General features: G+C 43.1%; 1 protein-coding gene across 6 annotated transcripts in view; it reads left to right on the top strand.

Moving 5' to 3' along the window:
• COLQ (collagen like tail subunit of asymmetric acetylcholinesterase) overlaps positions 1-24,469 on the top strand; it is a 54,766-nt gene that overhangs the window by 1,429 nt on the left and 28,868 nt on the right. For 4 of the 6 annotated variants that reach the window (XM_077303278.1, XM_077303279.1, XM_077303277.1 and 1 more), the window contains exons 2-5: positions 13,228-13,352; positions 17,594-17,695; positions 22,406-22,450; positions 22,998-23,024. In XM_077303278.1, the coding sequence (XP_077159393.1) occupies positions 13,228-13,352; positions 17,594-17,695; positions 22,406-22,450; positions 22,998-23,024 (299 nt within the window). The other 2 variants (XM_077303281.1, XM_077303280.1) reach the window with 2 other exon arrangements.

Raw genomic sequence — 24,469 nt, 5'->3', positions numbered from 1 at the left:
ATGCATTAGCTGTACTTAAACACAGAACAGTTGCCTCTCCTCCAGTCTTCATTCATTAAACTTTCTGCAATACAAGACCAGACAGAGCACAGATTATCCATTTAAGACATTTGTTTAAGGCACAGGCAACCTGCTGTTGTCTTTGCATAGAAGTATGTCCCATGGTGCTCGATGAGGCTTGCTCTCAAATATCGTATGTGATATTTCAGCCTTCTTATGATACGGAAATTTGAAAATGCACTACCTGAAGAGGGTAATGGACAGCTTCTCCACAGTTATGTTCTAGTATCCACTGCAACAGGCACACAGTGTACATTCATTTATTGTGTTATGGGGTGCTTAATGAAAACATTTATCATTTTTTCCCAAGGAAAAACTCCTAAATAATGACATGGGTTGCCCTCAGTTTCAGAGAGGCAGGATTTAATTCATACTAGACACTCTACGTGGAAGGGCTGGGTCACCTATTCATTGTTTTTCTTTCTTTTGTCCAAATTCCTTGGGTGAAGGTGATAAATAATAAATGAATATTGTATTTGTATACTGCCCCATCCTAACAGCTCAGGGTGTTTAACATTATAAAACCATATATAGAAAATCATAACAATAAATACCAATCCAAAATTACAAACTGCATCCTAATATTAATTCCGTATGGGTTTTTTCAGAGTTTGGCGGAGTCTCCGTTGGTGCATGCTTCAAGTAGGGAGGCCAGTATTTCTGGATGTCCTTGCCTGGCCTCAACCACAGGCATGGTGGTACAGCTCAGTTTTCAGGTCCTCCGGAGGAGGTCCTGGAGGGCCCTGATCTCTCCAGGCAGAGTACTCCACCATGACTGTTTGGGCACTGGAGGTTTCATGCCCAGCTGCAGGCTGGAGTTTTAGTGGTGGCAGGTTGCCCTACCTCTTCCTGCACCCACATGGGGGAGCATTTGGCCTGGTGCACCTCATCTGCCCCTGATTTGTGCCTCGTGCATGGGAGCTGGGGCAGTGAAGTTCCCAGTGCATAAATGGTCCATGCCAAGACCAATGCTGAAAAGTCCCTGGCCCTGGTAGAGGATGGTTTTATCTCCATGCATGGTGTGCCTTTGCAGAGGTTTATCATTTGATTTGATAGGATTCCACTGGCTATGTGGAATCAAGTATGCCCTTCCAGAATGGTGACTGAATACTGGAAGTGGGTTTAAGGCTCATGACTGTACACCTGAGCAATGGCTCTGGCTTTCGACCTAGGCCTAGGTGAAAGATGTGAATTTCTTGCATTCTGTAGGGGGTTGGACTAGATGACCCTGGAGGTATCTTCCGTGATTCTATGACTGTATGAGTCTAGAGTTTGGCCCAGTGTCTACTGTCTTCCCCCAGCAATGGTTGGGAGGAATAATACCACTGAGAGGGCATTTCACATGCTTGCACCTATGGGTCTAAAATGGACACACTCAGTAACATCTTGAAAACAATATCTGCCTAAACTGGGGTCCTAGCCTCATCCTGTTTTCTGTTGCATTCTGCTAAATGGATTAAGAACCTCTGAGTATGTGCAGAGTATCTTTCCAACAAAAGAAAACAAAAGTCCAGTGGCAACTTACATACTAACAATATTCAATCAATATATATTTAGTTTATATATGTTAATTGTCTTTCTGCTATTATGTCTCATTTTACTCTTGTATTTTTTTGGTGAAATAAATATGGATTGATACTAAGAACATTTATAGGCTAACCCAACTCATTCAGGATGAAGAAGCAATGATGTTTTGGCACTGGAGCCATCTTCCCTAAGAAATGACATCCTGACTTTAGCATTTATCATTCTAGTTATCTTGGCATGAACAGCTCTATAGCTTAAGAGTTTCTGGGTTCAGATGAACAGCAAGTATTTAGATGAATGGTTTTTCATTTGTGCCTATCAAGATTTTTTGGGGCAGATGCCAGACCAGCCAGTGTGTCTTTTACCCTGTTCTGCGGTTTACTAGCTATGGCCTGTCCTGGGGCTGGCTCATATCAGCAAATTCATAATTAAATGAATGCTTAGCCAAGTAGTGGTTAGCAACCATGATCCAGCCACCAGAGGTCAGAACACTTGAGGGAAAAATCATATCACTCAATATCAGATTTAAAAGAATATTTTTCAGTCGAGTCATTCCTTTTGGGTGGGTGGGGGTTAGCCCTCTTGGCACCAAACTGCTGGAAGAATCTCACAACAATTCCAAACTGTGTGCTCCATATATATTTCCAAGTCATCAAAAGTGAAATATAATTTATACCCTACTTTTCTCCAGAATGGATACCCTAAGTAGCTCCCAACATGGTTTTCCCCTCTGTGTTATATCTGCACAACCACCACCATGTGCGGTAGGTTACTTTAAGAGCAATTGGCCAGCCAAGGGCAACCAGTAAGCCCCCATAGCAGTAGGGATGCCAGCCTCCAGGTGGGACAGAATCAGAGCTTATATCCATTCTATAGGGATCAGTTTCCTTGGAGAAAATGAATTTTGTTGGCGGGTGGACTCTATGGCGTTGTGCCCCACTGAGGTCCTTGTCCTCCTCAGGCTCCATCCCCCAATCTTCAGCTTGGATCTTGCAACTCTACCCCCCAATCCTGTGTTGGTGGCCAAAAAGAACCTGGCAACCCTACATGGTGGTGAAGATTCAGACCTTAATCTCCCAGGTCCTGGTGTGTCACTGACCATTGCACTATACTGTCTTCCCTTGAGTGATGGAAAACAAAGTGATTTACATTCATATGTATCTGCCTTCTGTATGCCCAGCTAGATCGTTTCTCCAAACACAAAGGATGAAAATACCAACTTATTATATTTTTATGCCATGAACACACAGCTAAATCACCAATCAGCGAGCTCAATACATTGAAAAAACATTTGTGCTATATTGCATGCATCACAGTATAGACATAGTTTCCTACAAGGAGACTATTTCTGTGTAGGAAAATTTCAATATGGGAAGTGCTGTGGTACACCCAGACAACAGCTGTTCTTGTTCCTGGTTGAGTAATTTAGCACAGAATTAAGAGCATGGAAAGCATCCTGGGAAAAGTCTATTTTATTCCAGGACATCTCCATGTGCACCATAGGTTTGAGGATTTCCTCCCGTAACAAGACTCATAATTGTAGAAATCAGGTTCTTTATTAGGTAGCGTTGAAGTGGCAACCAACACATGCTTTGCTTGAACTGAGAAAGAGGCTCTCAGTTCAGCTTGGTGTAGTGATTAGGAGCACAGACTCTTAATCTGGCAAACTGGGTTTAATTCCCCACTCCTCCTCCACATGTAGCCAGCTAGGTGACTTTGGGCTTGCCACAGCACTGATAAAGCTATTCTGACCGAGCAGTAATATCAGGGCTCTCTCAGCCTCACCTACCTCACAGGGTGCCTGTTGTGGGGAGAAGAAAGGGAAGGCGATCGTAAGCCACTTTGAGCCTCCTTCGGGTAGGGAAAAGCGGCATATAAGAACCAACTCTTCTTCTTCGGTATTGCTTAAGATGCAGATAGTCAGCATGGCAACAGTGGGGGCTGGTCACTTAGCCGAAGCTGGAGGGGATGACCCAGGTGCCAGGCTAGCTTGAGGGGACATGAATTACAAACTTGTGGGATGTAGGGTGCCCAGCTCAGAGGCTAGGTAGCTGACTTGGGGGTGTGAGCTGCTTGTAAGAATCCCAGGACTGAATGACTGCCAATTAGCTTTAGACAAAAGGGGTTGGACGAACACCACAACTCTGACAATAGGAAGCCATCAGTGCAGCTACTTAATGTCCCTGTCTGATACAGTCATCATCTGTCAGCCAGAGGACCAGATCTACTGAATGGCTCTTTTTGTTAAACCTATTGGAAAAGTTCACCAGGACTTCATGTGGCCTCTGACATAATCCTCAGCCCTAAGGACATATTTTCTTACCGTGCAATTTAGCTGATTAACCTCTGTCTTGGCTTGAGTGAGAACAAAGACCCTCCTCCTTAGTATGACGAATAATGGTGGATTTACCTTAACTTCTGTACTTAATGTGTATCTTAGCTACTCATTCCATGAATTTAGCCAAGACAAGGAAACTGATGTGAGGACCAAAGATGCCTATTTACATTGAGAAAAGGGATCAAAGAGTGTGCAGAATGTCAGTGTGGGAACCGCTGCTGGCTCTTCAGGCCTTCCTTAACTCAAGATGGAGCTCCTGATGTTGTTACTGTGAAATTCATTTAGAGCCCACTTTTCTTACTGAGGCTCATGGCAGAATTACAAAATCTGAAATGTAATTCAGTCAGACAATAAATGCGGTCTTACAGAACCAGAAAAACAATGCAAATGAAAATTGGTCTAATGATCTACCCAAATGAAGAATGGTAAAGGACTCTGAAATAAAATGAGAGGTGATATGTAGAATAAATAGTGTAATAAGACTACATTAGTTTCTTCATAGAGATGAAGGGTAAGCTACGGGCTCTGCGGGAGCTTTCAGCATTCCACAAGGCCTGTAAAACAGGGCTCTTCTGCCTGTATGGTTGAGGCTGGGGTTGAATAGGCAGATCAATGCCCCCCCCCGCCCCTGGATATGAATATTACATCGTTTGACCTCCTTTCTCATCCCTCTAGTAGTGGGGGTTGGCAGTGGGTTTTTCTGCCATGTTGGGTTTTTGTCTTTTAATGGGGGTTTTGTTGGGGATTTTATAAGACATTGTAACCTGCCACAAGTCAGCTTCAGAAGTGGCAGGGAATAAATAATAATAATAATAATAATAATAATAATAATAATAATAATAATAATAGGGGTACTTATTAAATTTGTAGATGATACTAAACTGGGAGGGGTAGCAAACACAACAGAAGACCAAATCAGAATGCAGGATGATCTTGATAGGCTCAAGAACTGGGCTAAACTAATTAAAATGAAATTCAATAGGGACAAATGTAAAGTTCTGGATTTAGGTAGGAAAAACCACGTACACCAATATAGGATGGGGGAGGCTTGTCTTGGCAGTAGTATGTGCGAAAAGGATCTAGGAGTCTTGGTAGACCATACATTGAGCATGAGTCAGCAGTGTTGTTCTCTCTTGCCCCAGAGGGACGGACCAAAACCAATGGGATGAAATTAATGCAAAAGAAATTCCATCTAAACATCCGGAAGAAGTTCCTGACAGTTAGAGTGGTTTCTCAGTGGAACAGGCTTTCTCGGGAGGTGGTGGGTTCTCCATCTTTGGAAATTTTTAAACAGAGGCTAGATAGCCATCTGACAGAGAGGCTGATTCTGTGAAGGTTCAAGGGGGTGGCAGGTTACAGTAGATGAGCAATAGGGTTGTGAGTGTCCTGCATAGTGCAGGGGGTTGGACTAGATGACCCAGGAGACCCCTTCCAACTCTATTATTCTATGATTCTAAATAAATGACTTCCTGTGTGCTGTCCCATTATATTACCATTCTAAAAAAAAAGTTCTCTTGAACATTTCTGTGTTGCACATTCTGTGAAATGAGAGAAGGTCTGCTTGGGCATCTCAGACCGGCTGTTTGGCAAAGTGGGAGTCTTTACTCCTAAAGTGTTCAGTTGCAGCAAACTAACCATCGAATCTGCTAATAGTTATGTGTCTTTTTGAGTTTATAATGGACCAGTGTGCTGTTGCTGTCACAGCATCAGACTAGGACCAGGGGTGGCTGGGTTAAAACCTTGGGCCAGTCCCTGGGCCTAACCTACCTCACTGGGTGGTAAGTAGAAAATGAGAGGAACCATGACTGTTGTAAGCTGCTTGGGTAAATTAAAAAGGTAACAGATTGCTTTTCAAAAAACCATGACCAAAAAAAATCACCTGACGGAACTCAATCTGAAAAGTAATGCAATCAATTACTTTGATTTTTTTAAGTAGTCCGTTTCTAATAGTAATTTTAAAATTATTATTTAAAGCTAAAATAAAATAACAAACCTACTGTAATGGAAAACAGTAGGGACACCCCATTTATTTCTGTCTAGATTCCGGTGTACTTTAATGCTCCTCTACGTATTTAGTTGTCCTAAGCTTGGAATCCCAGATAATTATTTCTATCTGGCAAGACGACAGCTTGTTTTTGGAAAACCCTTCTTTATACACTGTGCTTGCCAAGTGTAAGCCTAGTCGCACGGAATAGCCACACCATTCTTGAATGATGACTTGTCTTTCCTACCATTATAAAAATACTCCAGTATTTTCCAGATAGATTTGAAAATGGGTGGCCTCAGGGGCCTGTATTCTTGTCCCTATACTATCTCTCCATAGCAACAGTGTGTCACAAATAAAACAGCTATGTAGCGGTAACTGGGATTTAGATGAAAACAAAGCATTAGATGTCAAGTATGTGGCAGTGTAATCCTATGCACAGGGATGCCAGACTCCAGGTAGCACCTGGGGATCCCCTGGAATTACAGCCCATCGCTTCCCGGAGTACATGGCTGATTCAGGGGGTGGACTCCATAGGACAGTGGTTCTCAACCTGGGGGTCGAACGACCCTTTCACAGGGGTCACGGCAGGGCAAGCAGCTTGGCCAGGGGGGTGCCGTCTACACAACAGCCTTGCAGGGTAGATCATGATAGAGCGTTCGTCTGTCTGGAGCAGCAGAAAAGAGCAAGCTGAGCATGGTGGGACGAGAGGCAGAACTAAATTGAGAAACCCCAGAAAAAAACAATTTATATACAATCATGAACAATGGATCTTCATGTCATTGGTCAGTTTCGGTTTAATTTCTGTGAAAGAACCATTTTATGGTTGGGGGTCACCACAACATGAGGAACTGTATTAAAGGGTCACGGCCTTAGGAAGGTGGAGAACCACTGCCATAGCACTATGCTCCACTGAGGTCCCTCCCCTCTCCGGACTCCACCTCCAAAATCTCAAGGTTTTTCCCAATCCAGAGCTGGCAACCCTACCTACACAGAGTTATACCGTTTGAAGTAACTGAGGGGCTTTACGCACCGGGATCTTTGTAGCAAATTGGTCACTGAATGAAAAATCGCCATTTAAAATAGTGGAATTCGTCGTTATGCATACCTGCCTTTGTAGTGGAATCCAGTTGCGTTTTGTAGCGTTTCCCACAGGCTTCCGGTCTCGGCAGAAATCGCCAGAAAGGAAGCGCTATTGCCGAGCTCATCCCGCCCCTGGCCGTCAAGCAGCCAATGGGCAGCCGTTAGCATGCTCCCAAACAGCCCCTTTCCCTTTAAGAAAGGTTTTTTAAAAAAAAAACAGACCCATTGTAACGAATCTGTGTAGATTCATTGCAACGGAGAGACCCATCCAGCTGCCTGGGGTGTTTGAGCTGTCGTTTGATCGTTGCCACGCTGCCTCCGAGTGAAACCCCCCCCCCTCTCACGGGCCCGATTTTCGGCTGAATGACTGTGTAAAAAATAAAGTGACTGCTTAGTAGTGTGCTTAGTGACTGAAGTGTGCTTAGTGACTGAAGGGGAGGGACTGAAGCCGGGGAAGCCTCTGTTTGAGCTGTCATTTGATCGTTGCCACGCTGCCTCCGAGTGAAAAAAAAAATCCCCCTCCCCCCCCCCCTCTCACGGGCCCGATTTTCGGCTGAATGAATGTGTAAAATGTGTGTGCTTAGTGACTGAAGGGGAGGGACTGAAGCCAGAGAAGCCTCTAAACTGAAAGAGGCTCGCTGGTGCGTTATCCCCGCTCGCTCGGAGAAAAAAAAATGGCGAACAGTTCGCCGGAAGTTTGGAGGACAGGCTCAGGAGGAGGGACTTTGAAGAAACCGCAACAATGTTAACGCACAGGTCTTTTTCGCTAGTGTTGCAGATTGGTTGCAGGAGTGTATCACTTTCCGGGGGGTGAATTCACTTTTGGGGATTTCCCTGAAAGCGCTACAAGGAAGCGCTTTTTGCAGATTGGTTTCAGGTGTGTGGCAGATTGTCGACGACGTTGTGCAAAACAGCAAATCAGTAGCGTTTTCAATTGGCAGCCATTGTGCTATTTTGAAGGCGTGCAAAAAGCCCCTGAGTTTAGAAGGGTGTAACTCAGTTTAGGATTGCACTATGGCTTACATAAAACACTGCAGTGAGAAGTGACAACTTGCTCTGAGGAAGAAATTTGTGGATCTGCAAACTGCAACTTATCTGCCTGTTACCCAACATAACCCCTGTAAGTAGTATAGCATCACACTGTTCCTGCGAGTAGCAAAATATCCTGTCAGCTCCGGCAAACCGGATTTCTTGGTGCTGAAACATCAGTTCTAGAGGAAATGCTTGAAGGTAACCAAACATGTGATTCTGCATTTCCATGAGGTTATGGTGCAGCAAAACAACAGTTGGTAGTAACAGATCTGAGCTGAAGGCGTGGATGGGTGCAGATGCACCTTTTAATATCTTCTCAGGCAGACATCTGTTTCTAAAGATATCTCTGTTGCTGGCACAGTATCTTGATGCTGATGATTATTTTCTTAATCCTATGCTGCGTGCTGTGAACCATGCTAATCTGGTGTGCAAAGTGAAGCTCCTTTTAGCGTTTCTGGTGTCCGGGTCTGCTAAAAAACAGACGTTGTGGAGAACTGAGCTTCTTTTTGTCTACACAACATTCTTGGAGACCTATTTGGTTGGTAGAAATTTGGTTGAAGTACAATCACCACACTTCTGGAACTTCTTGAAGCTGGAAGAGTGTTTCAGGGGTTTCTCAATGATAGTAGAGTTGAGAAAGGCTGCTATAGAGTAAAAATGCCGTGGTACTGCCTGGTCGTTGGGACCATTGGGACAGTGCAGCATCCCAGCCATAATGAAAGTGAGTTTCTAATCTGGACTTGATTCTGGACTTGCTTCTGAGTTTAGGGAAACTGGAAGATACCAATGATATCTAATATATATTAATATGGCCAAGGGAATGAAGAGCAGCGACTAAGCTCTTTTAATAGCAGCTACTCATTTGTCTTGTGACCCCACTGAATTTGATGCTGGACATGCTTTTACATTCTTATTGGAGCATAAAGTATCTCCCCCACCGTGAATCACAGGTTGCATGGCTCTCTTGGAACAGATGGAAAAATTTAAACTGTCTTCCGTCTTCAATCTAGAGTTCTGAAAAACTAGGACAGTTCTAACTACCCAATTTAAGAGTGGCTTAATTCTTGAGAATTGGGGAGGGTGCCAAAATGTTTGGACTCAACCCTTCAAAGAAATAAAGCCCTTTGAGGGACCTGCCTGTATTCAGGTTTGTGTCCCAGATTCACTGTGATTTTTCTTCAGGAGAAAGTATATTTTTCCCTAACTCACAACTCAACGTATTGGCTGTTGTCATGATCTGTAAAAGTGAGCTTATGTAATAGGTTTTCATGCCTAAAACACAATTTCCTTTTGAGAGAGTGAAAGAGAGAGAATGTGTATATATAAGAAAATAACCCCTATTTAATTTCGATATACTTTGTGTGTATGTGAGACTTTTTGATGTCATTTGATGGCATCACTAGAATTATTATGGGATATACAAAAATTACCACAACCAGTGTTCTCATATCCAATGGCAGGTCTTTAAAGTCTGCCAAGATTGTTCCTTCCTCTTCCCATTTCTCATCCCCCCCCCCCCCCGTTAATGGCTGATTGTGGTGGCTGGTTGGGATAATGATAGAAATAAAGTCTGCAAGCTCAAAGAGAGATGTTCCCCTAATCTTTTGTTATTTCAGCTATGAAGTAATCTATTAATGAGAAGGTGAAGTACACTTCCAGAGCCCAATTATAGCTTATTCAGCAGGCTCATTCTTGAAGGGTTTGTTACTTCAGTGAGGAAGAAGAGCCAGATGATAAAGGAGATATGTATTTCTCTTGGTCATATACTAAATACTTGTGTAAGGTTCACCACAAAAATAATATCGCCTTGCCCATAGAATTAGTGAAGCTAGAATGTGTATATGAGGCTGCCTTATACCATTTAGCTTGGCACAGTACACTCTGACTAACGCTGAACTAACATCTCCAGCAGAGGAAGGTGGGGTTCCCTGTGTTCTGTTGGCAATCCCCAAGAGAATTTGGGGGGTTGCAACTGGAGGAAACAGTATTGTGCAATGCTGTGACACCATCTCTGGTTGAGTTTCTTGATGCACATCTTTGTGCTGAGGTCCTATGAATTCCTCCAATCTCTATTGTAAAAAAATATAGACAACGGGGAAATGTTTAGAGTGTTCTGCAACGTGGTAATGTCACTTCCTGGTGCTCAGCTGAAAATGACAGTGTCATGCAATGTTATTTGTCACTTTTGCATCTAACAAGGGCCCTGAGCATGCAGGGAGGAGGTTACATTATGCATTAGGCAACCAGGAAGCTATAGAGATGCCAGGTATTGATCCTAGAGCATCTGCATACAAAGCAGATATTTAGGAGCCATTAGGAGTTTACAATAATCGTTCAGACTGGGAGACTTAAATAATACAGGGAGCTCACCCTCTAGACTCTACACATGTTGCATAATGCCTTTTCAATGTGTCTTTGCACCCAGACCTTCCCTTCACACAGGAAAATCCAGTTGCAAAAGTACACTGAAAGTGCATTATCCAAAATATGCAGAATGAGCCATTCAATTATAATAATGAATGTAAAACAGCCTAAAATCCTATTTGCCTTTTTAGCTACCAAGTCACACTGTGGACTCATATTCAGTGTCTGGTGTACTAAGAGCCCCAGATCCTTTTCAAATGTATTACTTGCTTAGACAGGTCTCGCTCATCATATAGTGATGCATATGATTATTCCTAATTAATTGAAGAACTTTACATTTATCATTACTGAAATTCATTCTAGCCTGTCAATATAATCTTGTATTCTGATTCTATCTTCTAGTTTGTTTGCTACCCCTCCCAGTTAAGTGTCACCTCCAAATTTAATAAGTACCCCTGTATTCCTTCATCCAAATCGTTTATGAATATGTTGAGTAACACAGGGCCCAGGACAGATCCCTGAGGCACTCCACTCATCACTGCTTTCTAAGAAGATGACGAAGCATTTACAAGCACCCTTTGGGTGTGATCTGTCAACCAGTTCTTGATCCACCTAACAGTAATAGGATCCATACTGCATTTTACCAACTTGTCAATGTCACTTTCTTGTCCCCACAATGGTCCTACCGTGTCCCTTTTCTTTTTCTTGCTTTGAATATAACCAAGGAACTCTTTTACTCCAAAATTTTACTCCAAAAACAAACATTAAATAGTTCATTATCAACAAATGCAGGGCCTGTTTTAAGGTTTCTGATGAGGCTTGCCACTTCTTTCTCTGTTATTGAGGCCCAGGAAAGAAGATTATTTGACAAATTGTATATACTGCTGCTCACTGTCAAAACAGCAGAACCAAAACGTATTTTAAGAGTAACATTCCTTGGCATACAATGGAGGTGAGAAGGACTAGGCAGAAACATATCAGGCAAATGGTGCTGATCCCTACTGGTAGGCTCAGTCATGATTGGGGGAGTGAGTTACACTTTAGGGCAGGGGTAGTCAACCTGTGGTCCATGGACATCTGGAGGATCACAGATTGACTACCCCTGCTTTAGGGAATGCTGATTAACATATCTGGGTTCAGCATACTCTGAGTTGGGGCAGCTGCCAGGGCCCAGAGCTTATTGTAAGGCCCACTATTGTCACACACAGACACACCATCTACTCATTCGCTAGCACCTGACCACCTTTGCTCTCCAATGATTGTGCCACTGTTGCCGCTGGGGAATGGGCTGTAGGCAGCCCACTTGGCTGTGATCACTGGCAGTCAGAGGGCTCACTAGCAGGTAGGAAAAGGATGTGAGAGGGAAGTGGAAGGCGTATGGATGGTACAAAGGAAGACAGGTGTGAGAGGAGGGCCTGGGGGTGACCAGAGGAGGACCTGTCAGCTCTCTGCCTGGGGCTGCCAAACCTGGAACCAGCCCTGCTCAAATCCATTCGAAATTCTAACATTAATGTAGGGCTGCTCAGTCCAGGTGGGACAGGAGATTCCCCACACCGTTCAGGCCCCATTGCTCACTGCCATTTGAAGCAGTGGTGAGAGCCATTTAAAAGAAAAGAAAAATTAGAGTCATGTACTTAATGGAAGTTCTTGCTGGAAATGAGGAAGGGTAACTCAAGGAATCTCTGGAAACTCTATTGTTTAACTGCACCCTCCAGCCCTCTCATCCCAAGCACTGCCTAGCAACCCTATGTTAAGCATTGGATGTTTAGGCCTGAACAGAGCTCAGCAGCACCTTTTTATGTGTTTTGCTGGAACGGTGCCATTCCAAGACCCCATCTTTGGCCTCTCTCACTGACTTCCAGTGCAAGCTTCTTCTTTCAATGATGATAAAGAAACAGCTGTTCTTACTGTCAGCACCTGAAACTCAGCCAGCTTAGTGGAGTGGCTTCTAATCTGGAGAGTTGGCTTTGATGCCATGCTCCTCCACATGCAGCCAGCTGGGTGATCATAGCCCTGTTTGAGCTGTTCCCACTGAGCAGCCCTGTCATAGCACTCTCAGCTACACCTACCTCACAGGGTGTCTGTTGTGGGGAGAGGAAGGGAAGCATAACTCGCTTTGAGATTCAGGCAGTGCCAAGTGGGGTATAGAACCAACTCTTCTTCATGAGATTCAGGCCATTCTACTTTATAGTGATTTCAGGCATTTATTTTCTAGGGCTAGGAGTCTACAAAACAAGCAGGGAGAAAAGAATTATTATGACTGTTTTGGTGTTCATTTTAATAATATTATCGCAAGTAAAGTAGGATATATAGATGGCAGCAGTAACATATATCAGTGAATCGGAATAGCAATATTTCTGCGTGAAAAAAAAAGACCAAGTCCCATAGTGCAAAATAAATAAAGTTAAATATCTATTCTATTAGTTAAAATCCCCCCCATTTCCCAGAGATGGGGCTACCCTGAGCCATCCAAGTTAGTCAGAATATTTGACCTAGTGAGAAATTTGACAGTCTGGGCCTTGGTCTCTCACATCTTCAATCAACAATGTAGTAACATTCTGCTGAGCCTTCAGACGTTAATGCTGTTGTTGCCTTAATTTATGTTCTCCTTATTGATATAATTCACAAATTTTGAGGCAAGGAGATTCTTTGTTCCCTGCCCCTTCCTTTTGTTTTCTTTTCAAAAACTTCTTGCCTGTGATTTCATCCTTGCTAGGCCTTTTGTGTGAGTGTGTTTCTGCTGAATTCTGCATTGTTTGAGTCTTCTGCTGCCAATTTGAAAGACTCTTAATTAAGCCATTCTTCGCCTGTACTTAATAGAAGCATTTCTTTCCAACAGCCCTCCCTTGCTTGGAGCAGAAGAAACGGAGTAATAACCATCGGGTTTGCTCTCTCTTTCTCCCTCCCCCTCCACCGCCTCCTCCGTTACTTCCTCCACCATATTTCAAACAGGGGTGGAATTCCGTAAGTATTGCTTCAGATAATTTCTGTTTCCTGTAGTGGCAGCATTATAACACCTAATAAACCACTTTTCCATACAGGAAGTAATATACCCCCCCGGTGAGAGGGGTTATATGTTATTAGGGATTAGGGATGCAATGTATAGTCAATTAATTGATTTAATTAATCCATTCAAATCTTTTCCTTTATTGCCAAATGGTTAATCAAGCCACCTTTTGTCACAGGCAGGAGGCCTTTTCTAGCAAAGCATTACTTCCCTAGGCGAATTTTGAATTTAGTAGTGTATAATTGAAATGCATTCCTTTATATTGAACAGTATTGTGATCACATTACCTGAACTCTGCAACGAGGCATCCAAAGTAATTTTAAATTTTAAATTCCCATCTGTTCCCTTTGATTTCCATGGCTGCTTCCACTCAGGTTGATTTTCCATGGTAGTCTGGTTGCTGGTGTGATCATCTTTGAATCTTTCTTGGAACAGAAATTTCAGACCACCCAGGATAAGTTGTTTTTTTCTCATTTTTTTGGATGTGGTTTTCATTTAACACACCTTGATGTGCACTGAACATTGCGCCCCCCCCCCCCATACACACTGTTCTCACATGACCCTCAGGATTCTCTGCCAACTGTGTTTTGAGGAGAATGGGTAATGCAACACTGCATGTAAATAACATGTTAGTTTTTTAAAAAAACTTTTCAAGAAATGAAACTCTCTGCCCATTTGCAGGTACTTCTAACAATCCCATCCTCCTCGCTTTAAAAGGAAACATGAGCTATGGGTGATTCTCTTTTGTTTTTGAAAAAAGGAGCATGAATAATTATGGATAGGAGTCATGTAAAACCTTTAACAACTCGTTAAAAAATAAACTCTGTATTTGCAGAGCCTCCAATGATCCTATGGTCTAAAAGTCAAGTAATTGTCTTCTGTCATGCCGCAAAGCCCTGCAATTTCACCTTTACCCATTCAGCGATCAGAACAGACTGTTAATGAACTGTGCACAAATAGGGAATGGCATCATATTTATATACTGCCTCAGGGGAGGGCAGTATATAAATATAATAAATAAAAATAAATACATAAAATAAATATGGAAACATGTAAAAACACAGCAGTCAAGCGGCTGAAATTTGCAAAATCTTTGGTGTGGAGGCAGCCCATGGTAGATTAAATACTCAAATGTAGCTAGGGATAGACATGAACTGAGCCATGAAGCAATATTTGTGACAAATGCTGCCCTGTTCATGGTTTCCAAGCAGAAGTTCCTGATGGGTCTAACATCATGAATTTCCATGACCTTTCAAAGCATGTTCTTGCTATTCAAGGTTCATGTATGCAGCCAAAAGATGGTTTTTAAAGTGACCTGAGTCTTTTTAAACTCCTGCTTTCTGTTTCCCTCAAAAACATCTAGTACAGCTGAGTGGCAGGGCAGCGCTGTCTTCTGTGGAAAGTCCAAAACCGCTTCATTCCCTCTAAACTTTAAAAGGGGCTGCAGATATCCCAAAAGAGCTGCAGGGTGGGGAGGCACTTCCAGACAATCTGGTCACCTTACAGCCATACACCTTTTTTTTTTTTTGTAGTTTCTTCTGCAGGCACTTTAAACTGTAAAAAATAGCCCAGGAGATCTGCACATCAGGGAGCTGCTCCCCTTCACACAGTTGCCTTGTGTTGTCTTCTGCAGTCCTTTTAATGTTGGCTGTCATTTCCCCAGATAGCATTTTCCTGGGGGCACCTTTTTGTTGGGGGGGGGGCATGAACTCAGAGACTGTAAATCCAAACCTCACCAATCTTGGAGGGTGGGTAGAAAGAGTCAGCTGCAAGTCTTGTGCTCTAGCTTGTACAGGATCTGTTCTATACACTCCTGAACCTGGGCCTGTCAAAATGACTGCCTATCCCAATTAGAAATTAGGCTATTAAATACAGAGACATAAAAACTGTGGGTGTGTTGGTGGATAAAAAAGAAATAGGTAGGCTAATATCCCTCTCCATTGATTTCAATAGAAATGTTTTCACTATTGATGCCTCAGTTATTTTGCAGGTATAATATTATGTCAGTAATAGGGATGGATTTCACCTGAAAAGTAAGGGGATGGCTCTTAGCAATTTGCCCACAACTGCAGTGTCAGATGTAGAATTGGGGCTGCCAGGTCTCCCCTGGAGTTGCTAGATTCAGAACCTATTCTGCACACAATAGACAATGCACTTTCAATGCACTTTAGAAGTAGATTTTCCTGTTCTGCAGGGATGCCTCTCTAGCCTCACCTCACTCTGTGGTTTACTGGCAATCTGTTGACATTTTACTGCAAGTGAAGGAACATGACCAAAGGTTAAATAAAACAAGCCCTTTTGTCTTCCTTTTATACTGCTCCATGCTCACCCTACAAGTCATAGCTCACGGTGTCAAAATTAGACCGTACGCCATGTCCAGTAAATGAAGTAATGTCCTACAATCAATTTTCATAAAAATCTTCATGAGCAGAATGAGAATTAAGATATGCTGTGCCAAGAGTACATAATGTCAAACATTTTTCATGTTGATCAGTTAGCTCATCCCCACTTTAGTAAAAGATTGGTCATGGTGTCATTTCCTTCTTGTTTTCAATTAATGTTGAAGATCCAAGTGGTCTTGTGATGCTTCCAATTTCCTGTGGAAAGGGCTTAGGGGCAATCATCTGTGATCGTGGGTATCAACCCCACCTGGTAGCCCAACATCCACATAGCCTTCTATGGAGTATCCATCAAAAGATCCACCACCATGCACAACTGCCATTGAGCAAGGTACCATGTCTTGCACCTGCCAATACTTCTAAGCCTAAACCACACAGGGCCATGCCTATCTCCCATCTGTGCCCAGACAAACCAGCAAAATTGAGTGTGGGCATAAAACAGGGGCAACCAGCCATTTTGCAGCCAGCAAACCACAAGGAAACCCTTTGCCAACAGCTGGATACTGGAGGAAACTAGCTATGTACCTGCTCACATATTTTGGCCTGCTGGACCATGGGGGGGGGCAGGTATATTGAATCTGGTGTGCATCAGCCTCTGATAGGTTCCCCTATCACCTGGAAATGTGAGCCAGCCAGCCTCTCTCACCTGGGGAGCAGCAAAACAATACCACATTCACACAGCACTTCATGGATGCCTCCACTAGTGGGGAAGGCCGGCATGCAGGTTCATCCTCCATTAACATGGATCCACCCCCACATGCCTGAAAAACTATGGCACACTGTGTCCTCAATAAAGTGGGCTAGCTGTTTCACTGGAATGCCAGGGCGGCAGATGACCCCACTCATCGTGTCACATGTAATCCCACTATAAGGCCTTGCCAGTTGGTTGTCTTACCTGGTCACACCTAGGGAAGAAAAGGCCAGGAGCTGGTGTGCTGCCCTGTAAATAGGGCTTGCCCGACAAGGACCTGGAGAGTCCATGCCCACCCTTCCATGTAGGCATCCGTACATGGAGCACCCTTGCCCTGGGCACATCAGCCTCCCAGCCAGTCCACTGCCGCTCGCAACTACAGCTGAGGCATGCCTTCTCCTCCTAGCCTCCTAATCCACTAAGGCCGCAATCTGTGGCCTCATTTTAGTTATGGCTGCATTGAACAGCAGCGCTTTCCTCTGATGCAAGAGAGAAGCCGCTTGTGAGGTGCGGCTTCTTGCATCAGAAGAGGGCTCCTTGTTTCAGAAGGACATACCAAAGTGGTAAGCTGTCACTCACTTTATCTGCATTTGTATGAAATGACAAAGCAGCATATGGTTCAGCAAACAATAACTTGTGAGAGGAACAATTTAGGTCTCGCTTTCTTTAAAATATGTGGTGTGATTGTGGTTCAGTAAATGAAATAATTTAGTGTCTGTGTTTATCTGCAGTCTGATCTAACTGACTCTATAACTTGGCTTCCTGTGTTGAATGCAAATCCATTGAAAAATGTCCATTTTGAACACATGGGGTATGAGAATTTCACTATAACCCATGTAACACTGTCATGTGCTTGCAAGAATCTATAGAAGCATCACTGAAAACTATGCTATGAGGAGAATAGTTTCAGGTCCTAGGTTCCCTAAGGAAGGCTACTCCATTTTGTAACAGAGCCGGATGTTGAAGAGTAAAGGTTAATAAATATTCACATGGCTCTTGCAAGGGCACCGAATATGTAGTGCACCTAATTAAAAATTTATTTTTCAAGACACAAGACACCTTTATCGACATTAAGACATTCAGCAATCTCTCATTTTTAATCTTTTAGATATTGCTGCCCCCGGACACAAACAACTTATGTCAAATGCTCCAGATAACACAATCTCCATGTGTAGAATCCATATGCCCTCCAGGACCTCCTGGTCCCCAGGTTAGTACTGGATTGAAGTATACAGGATGCTTTGGTCTGTGCTTTTTACTTATGGAGAGAAAGCAGGGAAGGACATGATCCTGACCTGGCAGAATGAGCTCCCAGAATTGCTGAGGGCCCTGCAGGAGCTTTCTCAGTTCCATGGGGCCTGCAAGACGGAGCTGTTCTGCTAGATATTTGGTTGAGGCCAGAGTGATTAAGATCTTTGGGCCCTCCTTGACATAGCTGTAATATTATGCTATCTCCCCACTTATCTCCCTGTGGCATGGGATATGGAGGGGGTCTGTTGAGTTTGGGTGGTAGGTGGGCTCGGGGACTGGATTGCTGCTGCTGCTGTTAATTTTAAGAGTTGTGGTTTTTATGTTTTATTGTGGGGATTTTTATTGAAACCCGCCATGGGATGGCTAATCTGGGAGTGACGGGCAGTCAATCAATCAATCAATCAATCAATCAATCAATCAATCAATCAATCAATCAATCAATTGCGATAATCCAATTCTCACATAATATTATGTGAAGGAAGGAAGGAAGGAACATTGATCTCAGTGGTGAGTACATATTGAAGGAAGCAACAACAAGACTGGAAACCCCTGATAAAACCCCAACTTATATACAATATGGACACAAAAGGATCTCCTGTGGCTGAGCCCGATTGGCTTCGCTGTGCCAGATTGATTTAAATGGATTGGCTCCTGCAGCAGGAAGCCTCCCAGTGCCTTGGCTGCTTTCGCAACTGTTTGGATCCTGCCTCGGACCTCAAGCTTGGCCCTGGGCAAATTCACACACACAACAGAGCCCAAGCCTTACACGGAGGAGGAGAGGGGGCTCGTGGCCTTACAGGTGGGCTCCTGGTGAGCTCAGGAGTAGCCTCCTTTGCTCTCCAACTGCCACCCTCAGAAGACACAAAGAGCCTCCTCACAAGGCTGGGGACACAGCTGGTGAGTGCCCCTCTGCTGCTAGAGGCAGCAGCAAGAACAGTGTCATCCTCTTCTCCCCTGCAGCTGGCCATGCCTGCCTCGCCTTTCTTGGCCTCTCCTTCTCCTTAGGACAGCCCCCCCCCCCCAGCCTCACCGTGCACGCTCAGCATTTCCATATAGATATATGGATGCACTGTTTTTTTGTAGCACCGCTGAGAAGATTCGGATCTTCCTGGATCTTTTCATCAGGATGGGCTGGTAATTTCAGGACCTAGACCACATCCTCTGCTGCTCAATCCTGTGCCCAGCAACGGACTCCCCCCAGCTGCTATGCTCCTTACTCACTCTCCCTGGCTTGGTTCTCATCCTTCCCTTCCCCAGCCCTTGGTTTGGCGCCTGTCCTCTCAGTAGCTCTCCCACTGCAGCTGCCACCCTCACAGGCCATGGCACAGTCGTATCCCTCCCCCTTCCTTTCCCCAGCCCTCATTTTGGCTCCTGATGAGGCAGCCTGAAGCTCCAGCTGTCCTCTCACTGGCTCTTCTTCTACAGCTGCCGCCAACACAGGCTACGGTGTTGCCGTTTCTCTCCATTCTCTTCCCTAGCCCTCAGTAGGATAGATAGTTTATTCTATACAGCACTTCAGCCAGATAAAATTTACAAACAAATATTAGGTAGTAGAAAATTCAGAATAAAATATAATGCAAACATTTTGTGGTAGACTATAGCAATACAGCAGAAAATAAGTTTTAAAATTTTATAGCTAGACAATAGGCTAAAACAAAGTAAAAATTAAACAGCATGCAAGTTAAAAGATAAAGGTAAGTCACCTTTCATAGATCCTTAACGGAGCATTCTGAATACTGTATACTCAGGCGCAATATTTGGCAACTTGGCAACAGGTGAGGCTTTATTTTTCCATAGGAGTTTAATTTTTATTTCTTCTGTACAGCTGAAAATGTTTTCAAGTAGAGGTAGAATTTGCCTAGTTCTGGTTGCTGCATAGAGGGGGCACCTGAGCATCATATGTGCAAGAGATTCTACCTGCCTGGAGTTGCAAGGACAGAGTCTTTCTGTTCTTGGCATGTGCTTATAATATTCCTCCAGGACCACAGAGGGTAGAGTTGATCCCCTTGTTAATGAGAAAGCCCTTCTAAGATGTTTGGCTTCTAATAAGGAGAGATATTCTGCTGGAGTTTGAATGTATCTGGTTTTGTGCGGAACAAGGTATTTAGGGGTATGGGCAAGTTCTGTTTTGCGCTTAGGGTCTCCAGTCCTTTGGTTTACCACAAGTTTGGCCTGATCTATTGATATATTGAGCAGAACCTGAGGGGGAGAAACCAATTATTTTGATTTCATCCTCTGTAGCTAAGACTCACTTAGATTTATCATTGTCGCACAGGATTAAGAATAAAAACCCTTCATATGCCCAGTGTGCCTTTTGCCAGAGGGAAATGGAAGCAAGGACAATTTTAGCTTCAAACTTCATCAATCCTGTCTCTAATCTAATCCATGAATTGGATAAACATTTTAGAAGCTGTAATATGGCTCTAAGGAATTTATATTGTATCCACTCAAGTGGGGCAAAGCGGGACTTTGAAAAACCTACAACAGTCCCATAAAGCATCTGTGGAATTACCTTCATTTGGAAAAGCTTGAGAGCTGCAGGTACAAAGTCTGTTACATTTGATGGATGGAATCTGTTCCACTTAATGTTTCTGGTAAGGCCTTGGAGGAGAAGCTTGTCTCATGGCTTAAGTGCCACTCAGCGCTTCACACCCACTCAGGGTAGCTGTCCCGCTCATGAGTGCCTCCTCCTCCAACTGGCTTGCCTGTCTGTCCAGCGGCCAGCCAATCACCTTCCATCCCCCACCCCCTCCTCCTTCCACTTCCCTCTGAGGCTTGGAGGCTGCAGATACCTTCCGCGTGAGAGCTGCCTCTGCCAGTTACTTCCATAACTGCTGCCTGCAGCCTGGGGTGGGGTGGGGAGGCCATTCGCAGAGTTCTTCCATTCGCAGAGTTCTTCCACCCCACCCCCAATCTAGTGTCCTTCGTATTCCTGAATGCAACGGGCTTGGTCCCTAGTTTAACTATATTACATGCTGATTTATCCCCTAAGATTGACCTGGCCCTCAGTATGGCACCTGTCCATTTGCTGCCACTCCCACCACAGCTGCCACCCGTTTGTCCCACACCTTCCCTAGTCCACATCTATTGCACAGGTTCATGTATGCGTCTAAAAATGTCTTCACATCAATCAATCAATAAATGTGGTAGAAGAAGGCAGGAAGGCAGGCAGGAAGGAAATTTCTCTCTCATTAGAGTATTTAAATAATGATAATTTGGCTGCCCTCGTCAAGATCAGTGGTAAAATATCCTGGACAAATCCTTAAACAAAATGCTGAACCATGTAAATAATGCATCTTGGATTCCATCACATGTGTGGGATGCAGGCAAAGTACGTATACTACAGAATTCAGGAAGGCAATATCACAGTTGTTTGTCTTGACCGATGCTTTGCTGAAACCTCCATTATGTTAATTGTGATTAAATTTGGCAGGGTGGTGGTGATAAATTGTGACATTTTAAAGACTATTGAATTCTTTTTGAGAAAAGCCTTCCTCAGCCAGAAAGCTTTGAGGGACAATAAATTTGTTAGTCTTTAAGCTGCTGCAAGATTCCTTGTTATATTAATCATGATGGGCTTCAAAGCCTAACACAACAACCCATATTAATAATGTGGCCAGATTTTCTCCCAGGACGATTTGAACTAATTAGTTAGATGATTATATCAGAGTTACATGAAACAAAGCTGGAACAGACTTGGAATTTTTAATTATAAATTGTTGGAAAGTTTTTCAGTAAAACTTCATTTTTTTCATTACTTCAAGCAAAGGCATCCTTTTAATTGAATATACATGAAATTTAATATACTACGTGGAAATGAAAATAGCAAAAAAATAAGTAACAGTGTGATGTTATCGTTTTCCAGTTTGTTGGAATATTTGAAATGTAGCTTCACCTTCTAACTATAGTATTTTTCAGTTTTACAGCCATGTGTACAGAGAGCCTACCAATGGGAATGGACACTATCCATGTGAACAGTGCAGTGTGTGGATTTTCCATGAGTGTATAGTTTTGGTACACATGGAAAATGCACAAATTGCCTTATTCATATAAAATGGTAGCTCTGCATATTGGGAGCATCACATTCCTGTTGGTAGGCTCCCAGCAAATTTGGTAAAGGACCTAAATTACTATAGGTATGTCAGATTGAAATCCTGTACAGTCACAGGGCAGATGATGTAGAATTCTTACAGTTTCCAAGGTTGTCATAGATAATAGGGGAAGGAAGGACAATAATGTGAAAAAAAAGAGAATTTAGGGGAATGGGGGGATGACACTGAAGAGATACATCTCGTAACCATTTATAAGACGCTCCTGAGAAACTACATAGCTACAAATTACTTATTGGTTCTGCCTTTTGTTTGCCATGTTTGTTATTCCCATCATATTGCTCAAGGATTTCTCACCTGCTACTGGGGCTCCACTTCATTTCTACTGGTCCTAAAATGCTTGCAACTGCAAATGAAATCAGACCAGGACAGTAGGCAGATCCGAACACTCAAGAACTGAGTTGCATGTGCAATCCAGAACCAAGAAACTGAAACATGTACAATGGAAAAGGTTTTGAAAGAACAATGAACTCTTCTGACTACTTGGTAGTTCCATTTACTAATTAAATGTGCTGGGGTAAGCAGAATAAGGTGTAGTTCATTAAATTTTCTTTTTTTAGGGTCTTCAAGGTATTCCTGGAGTGAGGGGACCAAAAGGGGACAAAGTAAGTGGCAGGACTGATAACACTGGTTTTGCAAAAACTTTGAATTCAATGGCAGAAAAGTGGTGCATAAATATTTTAAATGAATCAAATAAATAAATGTCAGGGTAGCCTGGTTAATACGAAGAAAAAATACTGGTCATTTCAGAAACACTGGTTATTTGTGAGCTATAAAGACTTTCCAGGTAGGTCTGCACCAACAGCCCCTATACGCTGAACAGTATACTCTTTCTATCTGGAATGGTCCTCCTCTTTGACCAAGTGTGCAGTTTTGGAAGAAACGCTCATAGAATAGGGAGGGACGGAGGGGACACCCACCTAGCCTGCTGGATAAGTCATATCAACCCTGGTGATCAGAGTAGTGACACATTTCACAGCCAGACCACCCTGACATCCAGCCCAACTGTACCAGAGATGCAGTGATATGATCCAAATTGCACCATTATGCAGAAGAAACAACCACTGAAAAAATTATTCTGTCACTTCTGGTCAAATGAACCCCCAAATTGCAAGTGATTTTGTGTTTCTGATATATTTTTTCCTCCAACAGGGGGAAATTGGCAGGCCGGGAAGAAAGGTAAGAGGCAAATTGCCTATGAGACCATGTGATGCAAGTAACTGTTGCCTGGAATAACTCCCTAAAATTAGATAAAAATACTTTGCTGCTTAGTTTAGCATAGAACTTGGGGATGCGTGTTTTCATTCGTTTTCATTCATCTTTTAGTTGTGTAACATTCCTCTTCAGTTAATGTGAACCTGGCACTTTGACATAATTATGGATAATCTGATATGACACTTGGATCACTAGATGGACACATTACAAAATTCTACCTGTAAGGTACTCTTGAGTACGAATGATTGTGCTACTTACATAGATGGATCATATGAACAAAGCCTGATATCTGAAGATGTGTGGATGCACACAAAAGCTTATACCCAGAATTAAACTTTGTTGGTCTTAAAGGTGCCACTGGACTCACTTTGTTCTATTGCTTCAGATCAACATAGCTACACACTGGAGTACACATCACATGTTCTGAACGCACATGCATGTTTTTGTATATAATTGTGGCTACCAGTGAAACCCCAGGCAGTTACACCTTTATAAGTCTATAGAAGACAATGATCTTAAAAGACTGTAACTCTGTTTGGGATTGCCCCGTTATTGTTGTGGTTTGTCCAAATCTGTTGAGGTTTAGGCTGTTGAAGCATGACTTCTTCTGCAGGTGTTGTAGGGAAGGGTTCATCAATGATACACCCCAAAGCAAACATATACAATACCTTTTGCTGAATCAACTGACCCATCAGGCCCAGTGTCATCTAATCAGATAGATGACAGTTCCCTTGGGCAGAATTCATTCCCATCTCTGTGGCCTGCATTCTTTTCTGCAAAGGGTAACTAGCAGCTCCCAACGTTTGGGCTGGAATTATTTGTTGTCTGCTGTATTTCCAGTTTGTTTCACTTTGTTTCACACCCTTATTATTACAAAGACCAGAGGACAGAAAACTGCCCTGAGCTTTTATTATTTTCTTCCCCTCTAAATTTAATCTGCTTGTTTGTCTGGCCTGTCTTTATGACAGTTCCATTCTACTGTTTTTGTTACTATGACAGTCTTTCACTTGAGTGCTTTAAACAGTGTGGTAAACTTGAAGATTAATTACTCAGACCTTTGCAATGGGAGGCTGTAAAAGAGTGAGTAAGAGGGTGTGTGATGGTGATGATGTTACTCTGCCTCCTGTTTGCAAGCAGACAAAGATAGATGGTTTTATTATGGCAGGTGGCAGCTTTGTCCTCATATCCCTTGGAGGACAAAGCAACAGGGGACACATCACCTAAGTACCATCCTCAGTGTGAGTACTTCTTCACTTGATTTAGTTCAAATAGAGCCTCTGTACAACCCAAACCAAACTCAAAGAATCCTGCTTGTATTTGATAGCCCCAAGTTTCCTACCCTCTACTGCTCCATGAGAAATTATTTCTGCATTCTTAAGAGATATTTCCAGTTTGCGTTTTTGGAAGCA

This window comes from Paroedura picta, chromosome 11 (assembly GCF_049243985.1).
Source record: "Paroedura picta isolate Pp20150507F chromosome 11, Ppicta_v3.0, whole genome shotgun sequence".
Lineage (NCBI taxonomy): Eukaryota > Metazoa > Chordata > Lepidosauria > Squamata > Gekkonidae > Paroedura > Paroedura picta.
This window is presented reverse-complemented; position numbering and strand designations above follow the sequence as displayed.